The sequence below is a fragment of the Ictalurus furcatus genome, chromosome 18 (genome assembly GCF_023375685.1).
Source record: "Ictalurus furcatus strain D&B chromosome 18, Billie_1.0, whole genome shotgun sequence".
Lineage (NCBI taxonomy): Eukaryota > Metazoa > Chordata > Actinopteri > Siluriformes > Ictaluridae > Ictalurus > Ictalurus furcatus.
Genome location: NC_071272.1, coordinates 21,346,742 through 21,365,317, shown reverse-complemented (window position 1 = coordinate 21,365,317; position 18,576 = coordinate 21,346,742). Strand labels below are relative to the sequence as shown.

At 41.5% G+C, this 18,576-nt stretch overlaps 1 protein-coding gene across 7 annotated transcripts in view; it reads right to left on the bottom strand.

The window, feature by feature from the left end:
• The window catches only part of rictorb (RPTOR independent companion of MTOR, complex 2b), a 37,511-nt gene extending 18,935 nt beyond the window's left edge, over window positions 1-18,576 (bottom strand). For 4 of the 7 annotated variants that reach the window (XM_053648149.1, XM_053648151.1, XM_053648150.1 and 1 more), the window contains exons 1-20: window positions 18,488-18,576; window positions 18,297-18,344; window positions 12,519-12,616; window positions 11,752-11,816; window positions 11,515-11,646; window positions 9,444-9,507; window positions 8,971-9,097; window positions 8,708-8,877; window positions 7,094-7,161; window positions 6,924-6,991; window positions 6,704-6,786; window positions 5,055-5,142; window positions 4,832-4,922; window positions 4,528-4,594; window positions 4,282-4,359; window positions 4,092-4,192; window positions 3,120-3,285; window positions 1,684-1,785; window positions 1,559-1,605; window positions 996-1,472 (exon numbers count right to left, since the gene is read on the bottom strand). In XM_053648149.1, the coding sequence (XP_053504124.1) occupies window positions 996-1,472; window positions 1,559-1,605; window positions 1,684-1,785; window positions 3,120-3,285; window positions 4,092-4,192; window positions 4,282-4,359; window positions 4,528-4,594; window positions 4,832-4,922; window positions 5,055-5,142; window positions 6,704-6,786; window positions 6,924-6,991; window positions 7,094-7,161; window positions 8,708-8,877; window positions 8,971-9,097; window positions 9,444-9,507; window positions 11,515-11,646; window positions 11,752-11,816; window positions 12,519-12,616; window positions 18,297-18,344; window positions 18,488-18,536 (2,189 nt within the window). In that variant the 5' untranslated portion in view covers window positions 18,537-18,576. The remainder of the gene's footprint in view (window positions 1-995; window positions 1,473-1,558; window positions 1,606-1,683; window positions 1,786-3,119; window positions 3,286-4,091; window positions 4,193-4,281; window positions 4,360-4,527; window positions 4,595-4,831; window positions 4,923-5,054; window positions 5,143-6,703; window positions 6,787-6,923; window positions 6,992-7,093; window positions 7,162-8,707; window positions 8,878-8,970; window positions 9,098-9,443; window positions 9,508-11,514; window positions 11,647-11,751; window positions 11,817-12,518; window positions 12,617-18,296; window positions 18,345-18,487) is intronic. The other 3 variants (XM_053648154.1, XM_053648152.1, XM_053648155.1) reach the window with 1 other exon arrangement.

The window sequence follows — 18,576 nt, the reverse complement described above, 5'->3', positions numbered from 1 at the left end:
CATTAGTAGTCATACAATAAATACCCATGCCATAACACTTCCTCCACCATGTTCAACTGATGACATGGTATGCTTTGGATCATCAGCCCTTCCTTTCCTTCTCCATACTCTTCATTCTGGTACTCCGGTACTCTTAATCTTGGTTTAATCTGTCCAAAAAAAAATCTTGTTCCAGAACTGGCCAGGAATTTTTAGATGTTTTCTCGCAAAGTCTAATCTGGCCATTATGTTCTTGAGTGTTACCAGTGCTTTGCATCTTGAGGTAAACCCTCTGTATTTACACTCATGAAGAGCATGATCAGTTCCTGATCTTGGCTACATGTTGTGAAGGGATTTTTCTTCAACAAGGAAAGAATTCCGCATTCATGCACTTAAGTTATCTTCCGTGGTCTTCCAGGCCTTTTGGTGTTGCTGAGCTCGCCAGTGCGTTCCTTCTTTTTAAGAATGTACCAAATTGTTGATTTGGCCACTCCTAAAGTTTCTGCTACCTCTCCGAAATGTCTGTTTTGCTTTTTTTTCAACCTAATGATGGCCTCCTTCACTTGTGTCGACACCTCTTTGGACCGCATATTGAGAGTTCCCATGAACAGCAACCAAATGCAAATTCGACGCTTGGAATCAACTCTAGACCTTTTATCCTTTTAATTCGTCATGAAATAACGAGGAAACAACAGGCCACAGCAGGACATGAAAGCTGCTTATCGGTCAATTGTCCGATTACTTTTGAACCAGTAATTGTGGCACTGTCCAAATACTTATAAACCTGAATGTAGAACGAATAGTATGCATGCCCTGTACAATGGCGGCTGCTATGCTACAGATCTGCTGTGGATTTTGTACAGTGTGAAAAATGTTGAGCAGTAGTGAAGGCCTACTGCAGGCCGTTTCACTAGTATTCTTTCCCTCATACATTAACTGTATCCGTTATTGAACAAAGCTGAATCTGTATCTCACGAAAGTCCTTTATCGAACCTCAGCGACGGCTTTTAACTCACCACTGGAAGACACTGCATTTCTCCAGCAACTTAACGCCGCTCGGGTGGGCAGAGAGAGTACCCAGAAAGAGGAAGTAATGCTGGCTAAGTGTGTTGAGGAGACCATTGCTCTGTAGGCTACGGTCTGGTTTGAGCCCAGAGGACGATGACAGCCACTGCACAACGTCCTTCACCAGGTCCTCCAAGTACACATGGCCATCCTGATTAGAGAGTTGCAAACAAACCAAGACAAAACAATCACGAATGTATAAGAAGGTATCCAAATAATAAATAAAAAAATTTAAAAAATAAAACAACTGAACAAAACAGTCGTGAGAGCACGAGCGCTTCCCCTCCCTCACCTCATCTGACTCCAGCAAGAACTCGATGAACTGGCAGCCAACAACAGTGAGCTGTTTGGCTTTGCTGTGGTCCAGCTCCAGGCCAGCGTACAGCTTACTGCTGGGTTTGTAGAAGAACAGGAGCCTCCGTACAAACCTAAAAGCGACCCAGGTCATCAAGTGCACCATACAAAAAATAAATAAATAAATGATATGAGGTAATAAGATTGAATATGTTCTTACCTGTGCATTTGTTCATCTTTGTTGTTGCGCAGGTTGACATTTGGCCACTGCAACACAACACAGTGAATTACACATCATTTTCCCCGTTAAAATCCCGCCACTTAATCCTCTTCTCTCTTACTGACCTTTAGTATTGTACCGATAAGAACCCAGTTCCAATCTAGGTTCTGCTTGTGATTGAGAACATGGCTGTCTCGGAGATTCATCATCAGAGCCTCTTCAGTGTCCTGGGAACAGAACAACACGCATACATACAGCAGCTGCATTTTTAATTTTTTTTTACTGGAATGATTAGATACTGGTCTGAAATTGTGTGTTTGAATAATGCTGCTGAAGGAAATATTTAAATTAATCGAACGTATTTTCTTTCGCCTTGAATTCTTTTCCATTGCAGTGGTTTCTGCTTTGAGCAGGAGCGGGGGAAAAAAAAAAGTCTATGACGAACTCACAACTTGCAAGTGTTAGAAGTGTGTGATAGAATATTAGTGCTGACCATGTTCTGTACATGCACTATGCAAATATCTTCTGTTATTACAAGGATTTTCTAGGGGAAAAGGGGTGAGTCATGTGAAGGTTTGGAGGTGTTTCCAGTTCGCATATATTTTGTAAAAAATTTAATTTCATAACAAGGGATAACGTGTAGGAACTTCTGGGGGTTAATCAATACAAAAACTCGGTTTGTCTCCACCATGCAACCTCCATCAGCAAAACGCTGTCCAATATATAGGAGGCTATGAGCTCATTATATTGTGGCAATGCACATACACTACCGGTCAAAGGTTTAGACACACTCATTCTTTACTTTTTAATTTTTCTACATCTTAGAATTATAATAATAAAGTCATCAAAACTCTGGAGTAACACAAATGGAACCATGGGAATTATGTTGCGATACAAAATCCAAAATAAATCAAAATAATTTAGTATTTTAGCATCTTCAAAGTAGACGCCCTTTTGGCCTAGAATTTCCAGAAATGTATTCTTGGCATTTTCTCAACTGATTTCTTGAGGAATTTCCCTGAGATGCTTTTTAAACAGCATTAAAGGAGTTCCTACCTACGCTGGACACTTGCTTTTCCGAATATTTCGCTCCGAGTCGTCCGTTTAAAAAAACATTTTTTTGTAAATAAAAATATTAGTTTTCTAATGAAAGAAACGAATACGTCGGCACGAGTATATTTTTATCTACAACACTGATTTCAAAAATTTAATCATACACCTTCAGATCAAAAGGCTTTTTAAGATTATGAGAAACATTTCAGTCGCATGTCCACAAACTTTTGAACGGTAGTGTGTGTTAATATTTCTATATTTATTTCATTTAAAAACGTACAATACGTTTTCATGGTACAGTCAGTACTGTTTATTTTTGTAATAAAGTTCAGCAGTATTTTAGTTTGTTAAATACTGTAAAATAATATTTTTAAAATAATATATTTGTAAAATAATATTTTTACACAATTATATTTTTTGTCTACAACACCGATTTCAAACTTTCTGAATAGGAATTAAAACAGCGCATAACTGACGTACTTCCTGAGTGAGGATTTGCTCTCAGTACCTTAATGACGTAGATGTCCTTCTGGGGCCGCAGGTGCTGGTCTCGACAATACTGGGATGCGGCTGACTTGCGGACGATGTGATCCAGGTAAAGGCTGTTGGGTTTGGGGCCTCGCTTCTTCTTCTCGTGGAAGCACTTCAGGTAGTTCACTGCAGCACTTGCACGTCTAACACAGCATCATGAGAAAGAGAGAGAGACAGAGAGAACCCCAAAGTTACACCGGAACGTATTATTAGGGGACAGGCCTAGGATGGGCGATGGCCCCTATTGTTTTCATTAGTTTTCCTATTATTATTATTATTATTATTATTATTATTATTCCTCTTCTATGGCAGCCTATTGAACCATATGGCTTGGAACTGCTGCTTGCAGCTATATTTATTTTTATTATTATTATTATTATCATTATTATTATAATGCAATTAGCCTAGTTGGGTTGCCAAAACCTGGGGGAATTCCAATTCCCAGGATACCCCGTTGAAAACCACACCCCCTTACAGCCAAGCTGATTAAATTCTCCCCTTTAACAATGCTGTGCTTGACTCAACTTAGCAACTCTAATTCCCAGTCTCCAACGAGTAGAAAAGCCAAAGAAAATGCTCCCTCAATTTAGTTAGTCTCAACTATAGGTTCCTCCCCAGGTTATGAAGCGACATTATCAACTGATGTGATGTCAGTCAACACGTGTCGCGCAGCATCAGAAATGGATTAAAAGGGTTGTTAAAACAGATTTGAACGAGGTCTTGATGTGAGGCTTGTTGTGTGAATGTAGGGGAAGAGATTCATAAAACATATGAACTGTAGGCCTTGCATTGTTTGCAACTTATCAGATAACTTAATATGTCCCATATTTTGTAAAATGGTTTGGTCTGGGCGGTTTCTGTGGTAAGAGCTTTCCCCTTTTTTAAACATTTCGTCCCAGGCCTAAGCCGAACGCACAGCAGGCCTACTTAAGACTACGAGAAGACTTACAGCCGCTTCTCCTGAGGGATGTCGAAAGAGGCCGCCATGTTCATCAGAGTGGGCAGGCAGTGCAGGTGATGGCTGTGGGAGTGAGGGAGGATGGTATTGGCCTGTAGGAAACAAACACAACCCCACTGACTCAGAAAGAAATGGTGGAGAAAGTCAGCGTTAGCTGTTTAAAACGAAAACGGAACGATACCATGTGCAAGAGTTCTCCGAGGAGGATGGTAGCGCAGACTGAAACGTTATCACTGCTAGTGACGACTTCCACCAACCCCTGAGGACACAGACAGGTTTAAATGAGCACGCATGACATACGCAAGCATCTTCTGCGTAGTCAAAATATTCAGAGCGCTTCTACTTTAATATTCTATTAAAAAAAAACCCCACAACTTTATCTACGTCTCATTGAAGCGTCAAGAAAAATGTAGAAAAATTATAATACCTCTAAAAGTCCACTATTGATGAAGGCAGACAGTACAAGTGCAAGGTAGTTATCCATCAGGTCAGGCCTGTACAAACACAACAGATCATTAATTTAGCATTATTTATTTTGAGCGTGTAAATTTAGGCATTACAACCAATCTTTACCAGTTGATTGCTGATATTCTTATGTGGTTTTGAATGTGTGTTTATATTTACATTTATTTATACAAATAAGGCTCGGTCTAATTAGAAGTGTGTACATTTTCACGAATCTGGTGTTTGCATGGTATTAGAACTAAAACGTCTCTCTCCAGAGCTCTTACCTCGACCGTGCCCGATGGGGGAGAATAATTTTGGCTTCTGAAGCCACGAAGCCGTCCGACAGCCTCCAACTGTCCTGAAATCGACTCGGATCTACAGAGGGAGTTAATGTATGTATAAGTTCTTGTAATCCATTAAGTCTTCTATTCCAGACAAATTTACTTTTAACAATCTAGTAAAAGTCAGTGGTTTTTGTAAACCACGCAGCATCATGTCACCACCCACCAACACTATGAAGCGCTTCAATGAAGTCGTGTGTAACTACAGGGACGGGGAGTCGGAAAATGTCGTACAGCACGTCAAGAAGGCCTTTCTGTTGAGAGATGATTTAAAAGCACAGTTTAAAGCAACAGGTTTAAATAAAACCCTTTTTTAAAATTATTATTATTACAGTCAGTGTGGCATTAGTGTCCTCGGTGTATACAGTGCTGCGGAAAAGTATTTGCCCCCGTCCTGATTTCTTTTGTTTCTATGTATATCTCATACTAAACAGTTTCAGATCTTCAAACGAAATACAACATAAAACAAAGGCAACTTTAGTACACACTAAGGTACTTACTTATTTTTATTGAAGCAAAAAAAAAAAACAAAAAAAAAGAAGGGGATCCAACACCCATCACCCACGGGAAAAACTAATCTAGTTGTGCCACCTTTAGCAGCAATAACTGCAACCGAACTCTTCTGGATAACCGGGGATCAGTCTCTTACAGCACTGTGGTGGAATTTTGGCCCACTCTTCTTTGCAGAACTGCTTTAGTTCAGCCACACTGGAGGGTTTTTGTGAACATGAACTGCCTGCCTGTGAAGTGCCACAGCATCTCATTTGACAACCCTAACCCTAAGTCAGGACTTTGTTTAGGCCACTGCAAAACTTAAATTTAGCTTTTTTTTTTTTTTTTTTTTTAGCCATTCAGAGGTGGATTTACTCCTATGCTTTGGATCACTGTCTTGCTGCATAATCCAGTTGCGCTCGAACTTATGGACTGAAGACTGGACATTCTCTGTTAGAATTTTCTGGTAGAGAGCAGAATTCATGTTTCTCTCAATTATTGCAAGTTACCCAGGCCCTGAAGCAGCAAAGCATCCCCACACCATCACACTTCCACCACCATGCTTGACCGTAGCTATGAGGTTCTTTTTGTGGAATTCAGTGTTTGGTTTACGCCAGACGTAACGGGACCCCTGTCTTCCAAACAGTTCCACTTTCGACTCATCAATCCACAGAATATTCTCTTAAAAGGTTTGAGGATCATCAAGGTGTGTTTTGGCAAAATTCAGACAAGCCTTAATGTTCTTCTGGGTTAGCAGTGGTTTTCACCTCGCCACTCTCCCATGGATGCCATTTTTGCCCAGTCATGAACACAGTGACCTTTATTGATGCAAGAGATGCCTGTAGGCCCTTTGATGTTGTCCTTGGCTCTTTTGTGACTTCCTGGACGAATCGTCGCTGTGCTCTTGGAGGAATTTTGGAAGTTCGGCCACTTCTGGGAAGGTTCACTACTGTGCAGAGTTTTTCCATTTGGAGATAATGGCTCTCACTGTGGTTCTTTGGAGTCCCAGAACCTATGAAATAGCTTTGTAACCCTTCCCAGACTGATGTATTTCAATCACCTTCTTCCTCATCATTTCTGGAAACTCTTTCAATTTTGGCATAGTGTGTTACTGGGTAAGACCTTTTAACCGACTTGCCACACGAGTGTGATGGTCAGGTGTCCGCAAACTTTTGCCGACATAGTGTATTAAACCGTTGTCAACTGTACACATGTCTAATATTAGCTAAATCAAAAACAAACACTGAAAGATTTTGAATAAACTCATAACATTCCCTATTTACTGAGACAGAAAGCAACACAACAGTAACCAGTACTACATACCCTCACTTCCATATTTGGTATACAGAGAAGGCCGATGAGGGACTGGATGCCGGAGCTGCCTGACTTGCAAAGGTTAATAATGCCTGGATGCCAAAATACAAAAAAAAAAAAATCACAGAGGTCAGTCAGGAACAGGAGTTCACACTAGGTAAAAGCATATGGTATAACCCTATACGACATCACATAAATAGTTTCAAATCGTATTCCTTTATGAACTTACCAGACCATGAGCGGAAGGAAGCAACGATGGACATCTTACTAGCCAGAAAACGAGCCTCTCGGTCCTCCCTAGTGTTGCAGAAAAGGTTAAACCAAGACACACTTCATTAAACAAACAAAAATGATAGGAAGGTTCAACCATCGATGGTGGAACTGTAATCAAACACTTACTTGAGCTGTGCCTCTGCCGTGTCTGGATTGTGTCTGTAGTGGAAGTCTGTATAAGGTGCCAGGATTTGCTAAGGGGGGGAAAAAAAAAGCTCTGAATATAAAGTAAGGCTTTCAGAAGTGTCCATGAGCCATGTATTGCTTCAGTCAAATCCTCCCGAATTCCGATTCGCTGGTTTCAGACCATGTCAAGACCTGATGTCGACACGTCCGTATTATCATCCGTATCTTGATAAGACAGCGTGATCTGACTGTTTCTTGTACGTGATGCGTTCGGTAAATCCGATTTCAAATGAAGTTAAGCTAGTTAGTTAGATAGGCAGGGTGTAGGAAGTGAGTCAGCGGTCAGCAGGGCAGTTGAAGGATGCCCTTTTTCCTTTTAATCGAATAATTTGCTGTACATTTTTGTCAAAATTTGATTAAGTTGCAAGCTGTGGGCAGCGGTCAGACTGGATTTTTCACCTTGTTACATCCTCTCCAGCCGGAAGCAAAAACCCACGTGATGATGGGTGAAAATATTGGTCACATTAGCTAATTACTATTTTTCTTTATCTTTTTTTTTGCCAAATGTGAGTGAAAAGAGCCATATCTTCCTGGTTTCCAACTGAAGCTAAGCAGGGTTGAGCTTAGCCAGTACCTGGATGGGAAACCTCCAGGGGAAAACTAGGGTTGCTGCTGGAAGTGGTATTAGGGAAGCCAGCAGGGGGCGCTCACCGTGTGTACTAATGCCTCAGTATAGTGAAAGATACACTATACTGTAAAAACAGCACCATCTTTCGGATGAGACGTTAAACTGAGGTCCTGACTCTCTGTGGTCATTAAAAATCCAAAAGACACTAATCCTAAAAGAGTAGGGGTATGACCCCTGAAGAAATTCCCCTATTATGGGGGAATTTCCTCTATCCTCTATCTTGGCCCCCTAATAACCTCCATCCCTAAATTGGCTACAAAACTCTCCTCTCCACTAAGAGCTGGTGTGTGGTGGGTGTTCTGGTGCACTATGGCTGCCATCACATCATCCAGGTGGATGCTACACACCTGGTGGTATTGCTTTATCTTGTGTAGTGGACTACATTTGGGGTAAGTGGGTAACATGGGGTAAGTCCCCATGTTAAATGTCCAAGCTTAATCGATGTGTTGATGTAATTTCCACTGAAACAGGAAGTCAGGGTGGGACATGTACGGGACATGTACCCTCCCTCTTTTTAGCTCACCTCACAGCCCGGGCTAAGCCGTACTTGACACTTGGTACCATGGATTTTTAGAATGTCGGGGGCGGGACACTTCAGATTTTAAAGAGCATTTGATTGGACAGAAAATCTGATGAGAAACTAAAGTGCAGGATGATGTCATCGAAATCGCTGATCCGTACTGCTGATAGAGAGAGACTGTACATTTCGAATGCGTATAATTGTCTTTGTCTTGGAGCGACACTAGCTTAGAGATAACCTTAACGCTAAGGGACTGAAAGGCGCAAAACCTCCGTTTTTTTAATCTCATGGGGACTTTTACTGCAATGTACAAATGAAACGGTGAAAACGAGGCCTGTACCTCCAGCTTTATTCAAAATTCGAAAGGGTTCTTTTTTTCCAGCGCTAGAGAAACGAAGGCGCGTACCTCCAGCTCCACGTCTGAGCGCACGTACTGCCGTGTGTGGGGGTGATTGAGTAGGTGCAGGATGGTGGTCATTAGAGCCTCGTTGATTCGGCTGAGTTGGCAATCGATCACGTTCTTCAGGATGGTTTTGAGTCCGCCGCGCCGAGCCACGATCTCCGGGTTTTTCAGTGCTGCGCGAATGACAAATCATCACACCGATTAGGTAGAAGAAGAGAAAAAAAAACCACCAAGACGTGCACTCGCGTGTCCGCGTATTCGCTCACCGAGTTCACAAATGATGGCGATGCAGGCTCGCACCATGCGGTCTCGCTCCTGTATACCATCGTTGCCCACGGCAATGAGGGAATTAGTGATGGAGCTTGGGAAGAGCTGAGCATTCACAGTGATCATCTGGAACGGTGAGGGAGAGCGAGCGAGGGGAATATTATTATACTTAATACTGCTCTTATGGTGTTCTACTGAATTACTTAAGAGAAGGAAAGGAAAAGAACAGGAAAGAGACAATAAAATCAACAAATAGAACAAGAGAGAGTTGTGACAATGTCCACTGTTAAAAGCGCTATATAAATACAATTGAATCGAATGCTTTTTCTCTGATGATCTGCTGCTCAAACTGTTTGAATGTGTCTGAGTGCTGAGCAGCAAACAAACACCGTATTAAAATAAGACGCTGTAAACATGACACACTGCACTATTACAACAGCATCAGGAGTAAAGGGTTGAGTTTACATCTCACCTTTCTCACCAGTCGAAGTGCCTGAGTTCGCTCCACCTCATTACTCTGCTGAATGTCAATGCACCTACACACACACACACACGGAGACACACACAAGAGAGTACAGTCTGTTATATTGTCTGTACAGCACACAGTTTACACCTTCACATGCAACCAAATAATCAGATAGTAATCCGATTGACGGCTCAGTCGGACTGAAAAGCCTTCATGTAAACACCTTTATCGATCCGAATGGAATTTCGATCGGATTAGAAGGGGTGGTTTATTCCTTTTCTAATCCGATCGAGAGGGGGAAAAAAAAACCACCATGTAAGCGCTTGAATCCTATTAATTTCTCAGTCAGATTCAAAAGACACCTTGTGCACATGCGCAGTGCAACGGTGCGTACGTTCAGGTCGGACGTCTTAAATATGGCGTCTGGTGAGAAGAACTGGTCGATGGAGGCGACAAAATGTTTGTTGAGCATAGTAAAAGACAAAAAGGTTGTCGAGAGACTGGACGGAAGAAAAGTTCGTAATAACGATCTCTTCAAAGAAGTGTTGGAGGAAAACGCAGTTTGGAGGATTCAATCGGTCAGTAGAATAAATTAAAATGAGTAAGATTTAAGGGAAAAAAAAAACATCTAATTTTATAAAACCACATTAGTCATACATAAAAGTTAGAATCAGAAAACTGATGTATAAGTCACAGCACCTGCTGGAGGGCATGAAATGTGTGTGTAACTCTGTGGAAAAACCTGGAGGATTTGCCCTGGGCTTGTGGTAAGACCAAAGAGAGCCTTTTTATTAGTAGTGTGAGGCGTGTCTATGACGGGAACATCGAGTTCGGAGATGAGCTGCCGCTGCAGTGTGAGATATGTGCACAAAGGGAACACCGTGTTCCTGCTGCGTCGCTGCACTGCAGAACCTCACAACCTTCACACTGATCCTAACTACAGCTGACTTCCCCTTCCCTTAGCCATGCTAACACACACACACACACACACACACACAAAATCCTAAATTCTAACTGGAGCTGATCTACCCTTCACTAAGGGTTAATATTCCTATAGCAACATCCCCACAACATGCTCCTACTCCTACTCGTCACTCGATGGAGATTACGAGCATCTGCTTAGTCATCCTCGGCTGAACCTACAGGACAACGATGACTAGCATATTGCTAACTGCTTTGCTAATCATCAATTTTATTTCATATGGTGTATTTCATATCTGACACAAAACTATATGCTTTCACACTCGCCTAGGCCCGTCACGATAACTACATTTGATGGACGGTATATTGTCGCAGAAATAATCGCGATAACCGATATTATTGTCGTTTGAGACCATTTTAGGCCACCGATATATAACGATAATATAATAGAAGAGTTTTTGTCTTCAGTTAGTGAATGAATATTTATGGCACAAATTTCGTTACCAATAACGCAATGCTTCACTAAAACGCTACAGTGAAGGCAAACTGCCTCATCACCACCAGAGTTACATGAAATTTTATTTCATCTGCATTACTGATGATGATAATAAATAGAACCTAGAAGAGCAAGAATGAAATGCTAGATAGGACTAGCAAGAGTGCTGTGGTTACAATGTGTGTGTGTTGCATAAGTCAAAAATCTTTTTATCCATATCACTAAGTAACTCATGAGCTCTCCAGCTGAATCTCGGCTACTCTAAAGACTTACATCTTCTTCTACTTTCTACCATCCTCTCTTTGCCACCGTCATCACAGACCCAACCCCGCCACCCTTCTTTCCTCAGAGGGCCATCATTTTTTCTCAAGCAGCACGCTGGTCTAGAAGCATTATGACGCAGTGTGTGTGTGTGCAAAGAATCCAAATGTGGAAGGTTCAAGTACAGATTAAAACATGTTTACGTCATGCTTTTATGGGAAAAAAGTCAACAGAAGGATAAGGATAAACGTTCATATGATTCGGATTTAGTGGAGAATTTTAGGATTAGGTTCCACTTAAACGTTCCACTTATGACTACTATAACACTAGCTTATTAAATGACATCATGATGATGATGATGATGATGATGGGAACCGTGTTAGAATGACGCGGACGCACCTGGAAATCAGGTAATCCACCCGGAAGCGGAGGACCTTCTGGAGGATGGTGCCGTCTCTGATCAGGTAGCGGAGAGCTCGTAGACCTGCAGCTCGCACCTCCTTCGCTTCGTTAAGTAGAGCCAGTCGGAGGCTGGCAAACAGACAAGAGATCCAGAGGTGTTAGAAAACTCGGCAGCTGTGCGTGAGGTCTGCGCTATAGAAAAAAAAATTAATAATCCATAAACGTAAGACCTACCAGATGATGATCTCATCGTAGGTAAAGCCAAACTTCTCTTCTGAATGGCCGACATTGCAAAGGAGCTGAGTGAGAAATGAGATCCGTGTTAAAACAAGATTAAACAAGGATGGGCGTGTCCCAAATACTATAAGTCATGTCTAGTTAGTATTCAAAAAAACAAACAACCATGACATTAATGGTTTTATATATATTATATATATATTCAACTATTATTAGTCGCTATAAGTCAATTATTCCTTGCATATTTTTGGAAACTTGTAGTTTTCTGTCATTTTGTTTGTTGTTAAACATACATGCTGTGGAGGACAGTAGGCTAACTTTTCCGTTAGTTCAGTTCACGCGAGGTGAACTTCTATTGAACTGTAATGCAGTCAAGACCTGACTGGAACTACTTTATTTTATAATTTACTACTTTAGAATTCAACAGCGCTGTGGTATAAATGGTGTTAAATGACAGATCTGACTTATTGGTATTGCATTCAGGTCTGATCATTTTTGACAGAGAAAATTGACTCCATATGGCCTTAACTTATTCTGCAAATACAAGCCATCGTCCGTGACTTTTTACTGCATATCCTTGTATTTCAGTGAAAACACACTCGACGATTATGTGCACTCAAAGCATCATGTGCAGCAGTACGGAATTATTGGAAGTGTGCGATATGACACACAGCTTAAAGCAAAAAAAAAAGAAAAAAACCCCCCCCACACACAAAAAGCACTGAGTGAATGACCGTCAGCAGCCTAATCGCCTGGAGACAAACCTTAATGAAGTTGTTGAGGTGACCCAGTTTGCGCATGTTGGAGACACCCTGCTGCTTGGCCACATTTTGGAGAATCTCTCGCAGGTTGTCTTTAGGGTCTGAAACGAGAAGAAATCGGAATTACTGTTATCCCCAACAATCTTACACATCCTGCGGCCACGATTTCAGGGTCGCATAATACCGCCTGAGGAAAAAAAAGGAAAAAAAGAAACGCATATACGGAATCAGACCTCGCATTTGGTAAAAGAGGAACGTCTTTCAAATACAAACAGCCGTTTCCTTCTAGCGAATCAGATAAGTACGGAGATCTGAGAAGTCAGGAAAAAAAATACTTCTTTCGCCCTCACACATTTTCCTCGTACTTGCTTATTACTTCACTTTTAAAACTCTGGGATGCTCATCACAACACGAGACGCACTGTGAATTTAAACTACTATTAGATTATGGGTCAATCTGACCCATTTTCACATTTGAGATTATCTGAAATTCTGGTTAATCTCTCTTTTTCGACTTTCCTCATTTAGGGTCGTGAACTTACATGCAAATATTTCTTCTTAAATCTTGTCCCGGACAAGCCGTAATAAAGGTTTACTTGTTGAAGCTGTTCTTTGCTGTTGTTGTGTGTATTTGTGTGTCTGTGATCGTTATGATCAACTGACGCGGATAAGCGATCTCAGTATAAATCAGAGGCAGGTGTGAACTCGTGATGTACGCATGCTTGCTTGTTAAACAACAAAAAATTCCACGCATTACATACACCTCGTTTCAATACGAACGGATTGTTTTGTCCATTATTTGAAACGCTTTTTGTAGGGGGCGTGGCCATGCAGGTTGATCAGTAGTAGGTCACATGACCATAACCTGCAAGTAGCCGGCACCTGTATCAAGAGCACAATAACAATCCTGAGCGTCTCAGGAAACAACGTCCGGGTTTGTTCTGAGGTTTAAACTTCGGTTTCAGTTTGTAGATAGATAGATAGATAGATAGATAGACAGATAGAGAGAGAGTTAGAAAGACAGACAGACAGAAAGACAGATGGACAGAACGAGACAGACAGACAGAATGAAAGAAAGAGAGAGAGACAGAATGTAAGAAAGAGGGACAGACAGAATGAAAGAAAGAGACAGAAAGAGAGCAAGAGAGACAGACAGAACGAGACAGACAGAACCAGACAGACTGACAGAAAGACAGAAAGAAAGAGAGACAGGGAAAGACAGACAGAGACAGAACGAGACAGACAGACAGAACGAGACAGACAGACAGAACAAGACAGACGGACAGAACGAGACAGACGGACAGAACGAGACAGACAGAAAGAGACAGGGAAAGACAGACAGAAAGAGACAGACAGACAGAAAGAGACAGACAGACAGAAAGAGACAGACAGACAGACAGATGGACAGAACGAGACAGACGGACAGAAAGAAAGAGACAGACGGAAAGACAGACAGACAGACAGAAAGAGACAGACAGACAGAAAGAGACAGACAGACAGAAAGAGACAGACAGAATGAGACAGACAGACAGAAAGAAAGAAAGAACGGAGTGAAAACTCTTTACCTACAGGATACAATGCATTCTTTATAACAATTCGGATTATTAAAATACAGGGTAAATCTTTCCCGACATGTGCATGAGCAGTCTGTGAAAACTTACTGCCATGACAGACTAAATGCCCAGAGATAGTTTGGTAATAATTACATGACCCACCTCCACATGTAAAACTGCTCCCATCTGAACTGCAGTGATTATCCCACTACAGAAATTCAACTGTTGCTCACAACCCAGTCATCTGAAACTGTTTCCCCTCCCACACACACACTGATTTATTACTCATGCCCACTAGCAACCAGCACAGGCTGATCTGTCAAATCGATGCTCCATGAGGTGGTGTCAAATCTGTGCCGGATACATCAACAGTTCTATTGACACGGACTCATACGTAAGGAATAAACACTTGGAGGGGGCATGATGTTACTGATACACAATCTTAACGGGGTAATGAAGTGGATCTGCTGTTACCACCCAGAGGTCGATGATTTGGCTATAATAGCACGTAGCTGTCGAGCGATTGTGGATTTTACAGATTCCGATAGCCAAGTCAGGCGGTACCTGCTGATAACCGATTAATCACCCGATAGTATTTAAAAACTGATACTGAATGAAAACACGACACAAAGTAAAATACTGCTGAACTTTACTACAAAAATAAACAGTACTGACTGTACCACGAAAATGTACTGTGCGCTTTTAAATGAAATGAATATAGAAATATTGACACACACTACCGGTCAAAAGTTTGTGGACACTGGACTGAAATGTTTCTCATGATCTTAAAAGCCTTTTGATCTGAAGGTGCGTGATTAAATGTTTGAAATCATAGACAAAAATATAATCGTGCCGACGCATTCGTTTCTTTCATTAGAAAACTAACATTTTTACGACTCGAGAGCGAAATATTCGGATAAACGTCCAGCGTAGGCGGGAACTCCTTTTAATACTGTTTAAAAAGCGTCTCGGGGAAATTCCTCAAGAAATCGGGTGAGAAAACGCCAAAAATACATTTCTGGAAATTCTCGGCAAAAAGCGCGTCGACTTTGAAGATATTAAATTATTTTGGAACATAATTCCCATAATTCCATTTGTGTTACTCCAGAGCTGTGATGACTTTATTATTATTCTAAAATGTGACAAATAAAAATAAAAATAAAGAATACGCGTGTCTTAACTTTCAACCGATAGTGTACATGAACTACTAATAAATATTAAAGTAAATAAAAGACATATATCCAAACTGAACCAAAAAACACTCCAAATAACAAATAAAAATTGAGACATTCAAAATGTATCATAAAACACTACAAATAACAAAACAAATTTTGTCAGCAATGGTTTTTATTTCGCCTCTAGAAGCCACTCTCGTACCGTATAATAATGACAGCGGACTCTTCTCAGCCAGTCCTGCAACGGACGCAACCGGGAAAAGCTACCAGCGTGGATTTTTGCCGATAACTGAGAGTTCCACCTCTAACAGCATGTCCTGATATATTTTATTCCTCTCAACTACAACAATGTTGTTGTTGATGCTTTTTTCCCCCCAGAACAACATCATATGGTTTACTCTTTCATAGTTACGTGTAATGTTGTGGAACATCACGCAAAACAAGTTAGTTCCTGTTACCGCTCACATTATAGCAGCCGTAAACAGACGTTACCAGCTCACCAGCTTCTCTTAATAAGACAAAAGACGCAGTATGTCAGGTTACCGAGAAACCGGAGCGTGAACAATGATTACACCTCTGTTTGTGTGGAGCGTTCGTCGGATCGGTTCCCAGGAACGAGCTGATACTACACAAACAATAAGCGTATTAGAACTAGAATGTTAATATAAACATCATATGCAGCAACGATATTGACCAAGCTGCTGCTGTAGAAAATGAATCAACACCGTCTAACCAATCAGAATCCAGAATTCATCAGTGCCGTGTGTGTGTGTTATCTAACATCTTATGAACAGTTATGATATTAGCTGAGGTGAGATGTTTGAAGTAAGCGACTTTATGACATACAAACTGCCTCTTACTCACAACGTGGCGCAGTACTAGAAAAAGTGAAAGTGAAATCTGGTGTCTGTGTAAAAGAGGACGCCGTAACAGGAACTCGGACTGGTACGAAAGCATACACAAAACACGACAACCACGGGGAAAGGTCCAGATCCAAACCGCCGCTGAATGTGTCTTCTTGGATTTACATTATTTTCCATCGGCTTACCAAAAAAATTATAATAATAATAATAAAAATCCACCTTGAACGACACACTCGTCTTTATAATTAAAGTGCGCTTCAGATTTATTTTGTAATGAAACAAAGTTTACAGTTGTCTTTCATCAACATGTTCCTCTATGTTTACCCAAAACGCTGTCGATAACGCTGCGGTGGAATTTAGCCGTCGTTTCATCTCTAGCTAAAGAGAGCGATGCAGCGGCACTTTAGTCCTCTTTTTGAAGCTCTGATCAAACAGATGAGATAGCTTCCAAAGCTTCAGCGATCACGTTAATACCCCTGTAAACACTACCATGCTCGTCTGATTGACTGCTTGAGCCTCTGCTTTGCTGAGCTGCGTTGCGGTTCTCCGAGTCCACGATGTGTTGTTTTGATTAAAATGCATTTTCTTTAGAACAGGACATTTCTGTCTAAACCCGGCTTTACGTCTGACGCGTGACGTCAGATTTAACGAGCGGATAGTGTGGGATAGCGTTTAATGCTAACAACTCTGCTGTTGTGGCACAAGACATGGGGCTGTTGTGGTACAAGACATGGGGTGCGTCTCAATCAGCTCCCTAGTTCAGCAGTCAGGGCTCGGACCAGGGAGTCGGCCATTTTAAGGGCAGTCTCGATTGCAAAATCCTTCCAGTGCACTGAAACCTTCACTCCCCCCAAAAATATTTTAAAAATCCCTGCAAAAACCAAATCGCAACAATGCGCACTACGTTCCCTTACTGGAAACGACGTCATATTGTCTTCTCAAGCCTCTCAGCTCGAAGAAAAGAGAAGAGAAAAAACGGCCAACATCGTATACAAACGTAAGCATCGTCGTTGTGGCTCTCGAACGATTACTTTTGTTATCGATTTTTTTAACTTCATTTGACGTTCTATATACGGTTCGTTGGAGTCTAACGATGATTTTTTTAAGTTATTTTTAAAAAATCCACCACTTCGAAGTACCGTGACAGAAACGCGTGTGATTAAGTGAGCAAATTTAAATGAAATATAAATGTCAGAAAGACCTCGTTCCTGCCTGTTGTCGGTAAACGCCAGTGGTGACGGTTTACAGTGCGAGTCACGAATGTCCCGATGTGTAACGAGCCAGGGTCCTTACCAGTGTCTGCACTCGTGTACATGACATACCGATACAAGATCTAGGGAACAAGGGAGCTGATCGAGACGCGCCCACGGTCCCGGGACGTGGTGTGGTCTAGACAGCGTTTGATTGGACGAACACAAGACTAGTACAGTATGAAAACAAAAACAACAACAAAATTACGCCTTGTTTCCCAGAAGTGAAGAATTATAAAATGCAAACACCTCCTAAACAATTTATATATATATATATATATATATATATATATATATATATATATATATATATATATTCTATAATACTGGTGTCTATAACCCTACCAAGCAGGTACCAAAAAACACTGAAACACCATTTTTTACTCCAGGGACACTATAAGGACAGTTTGTTTTTCCATTTTTGCACATTTCAGATCTCACAGCATTCATGTCACAACAGATATGTGATGAAGGACCTGACACACTCCATGTCTTGTACTCCACACACACATATACACACACCAAAACAAACCCCGCCGTCAGGTTGAGCAGAGCCGGCTAACCTGGCTGTAATAACCTGCTATAAACAAACAATGCCACGGATCTGCTTCAGCGTTATAAAGCTTGATAACACCCAAACTAGTTATTTATCATCTCCACGTCGTTAAAGCAGCTGGAGCACATTCAGAACTGATAGCTTTGCATTTTGTGGCCCGTAGCTAAGTTAGCTTAGCCTGTCCTGAAGCACAGGCTTACTTAACCCCTAAAATACCACCCAGTCTGCGTGATGCTTCAATGATCACCGCCGCCACCACCACAAAAAACAACCCCGTCAACAAACAACATAAAGCGTAACCATAAACCGAAACGGTTTCAAAACACACACCGAAAATTGCGGATATGAGAGCGTATTAGCATGTTGCTAACGGGACTGAACCCACCTCTGCTGAGATCCAGTGGTACATTTTCCTCCCCGCTGTCATTCCGACCTGTCGGCATAAAAACCACAAAAGAGCCGTCAGCATACACAAAACGTTCCCAAAAACAGCTGGAAGATTTGAAGGGGGGGAAAGCACACTTTGTGAACACGCTAAAAGCCAGAGCCGTGTGAGTGAAAGCGGCCGAATCTCACCTCGCATCCGTATACTTCTAATAGGACGAGCTCGGATGCTAACCGCCATCTTTCCAGAGACAATTCACAACACCGGAAACACCGCGAAC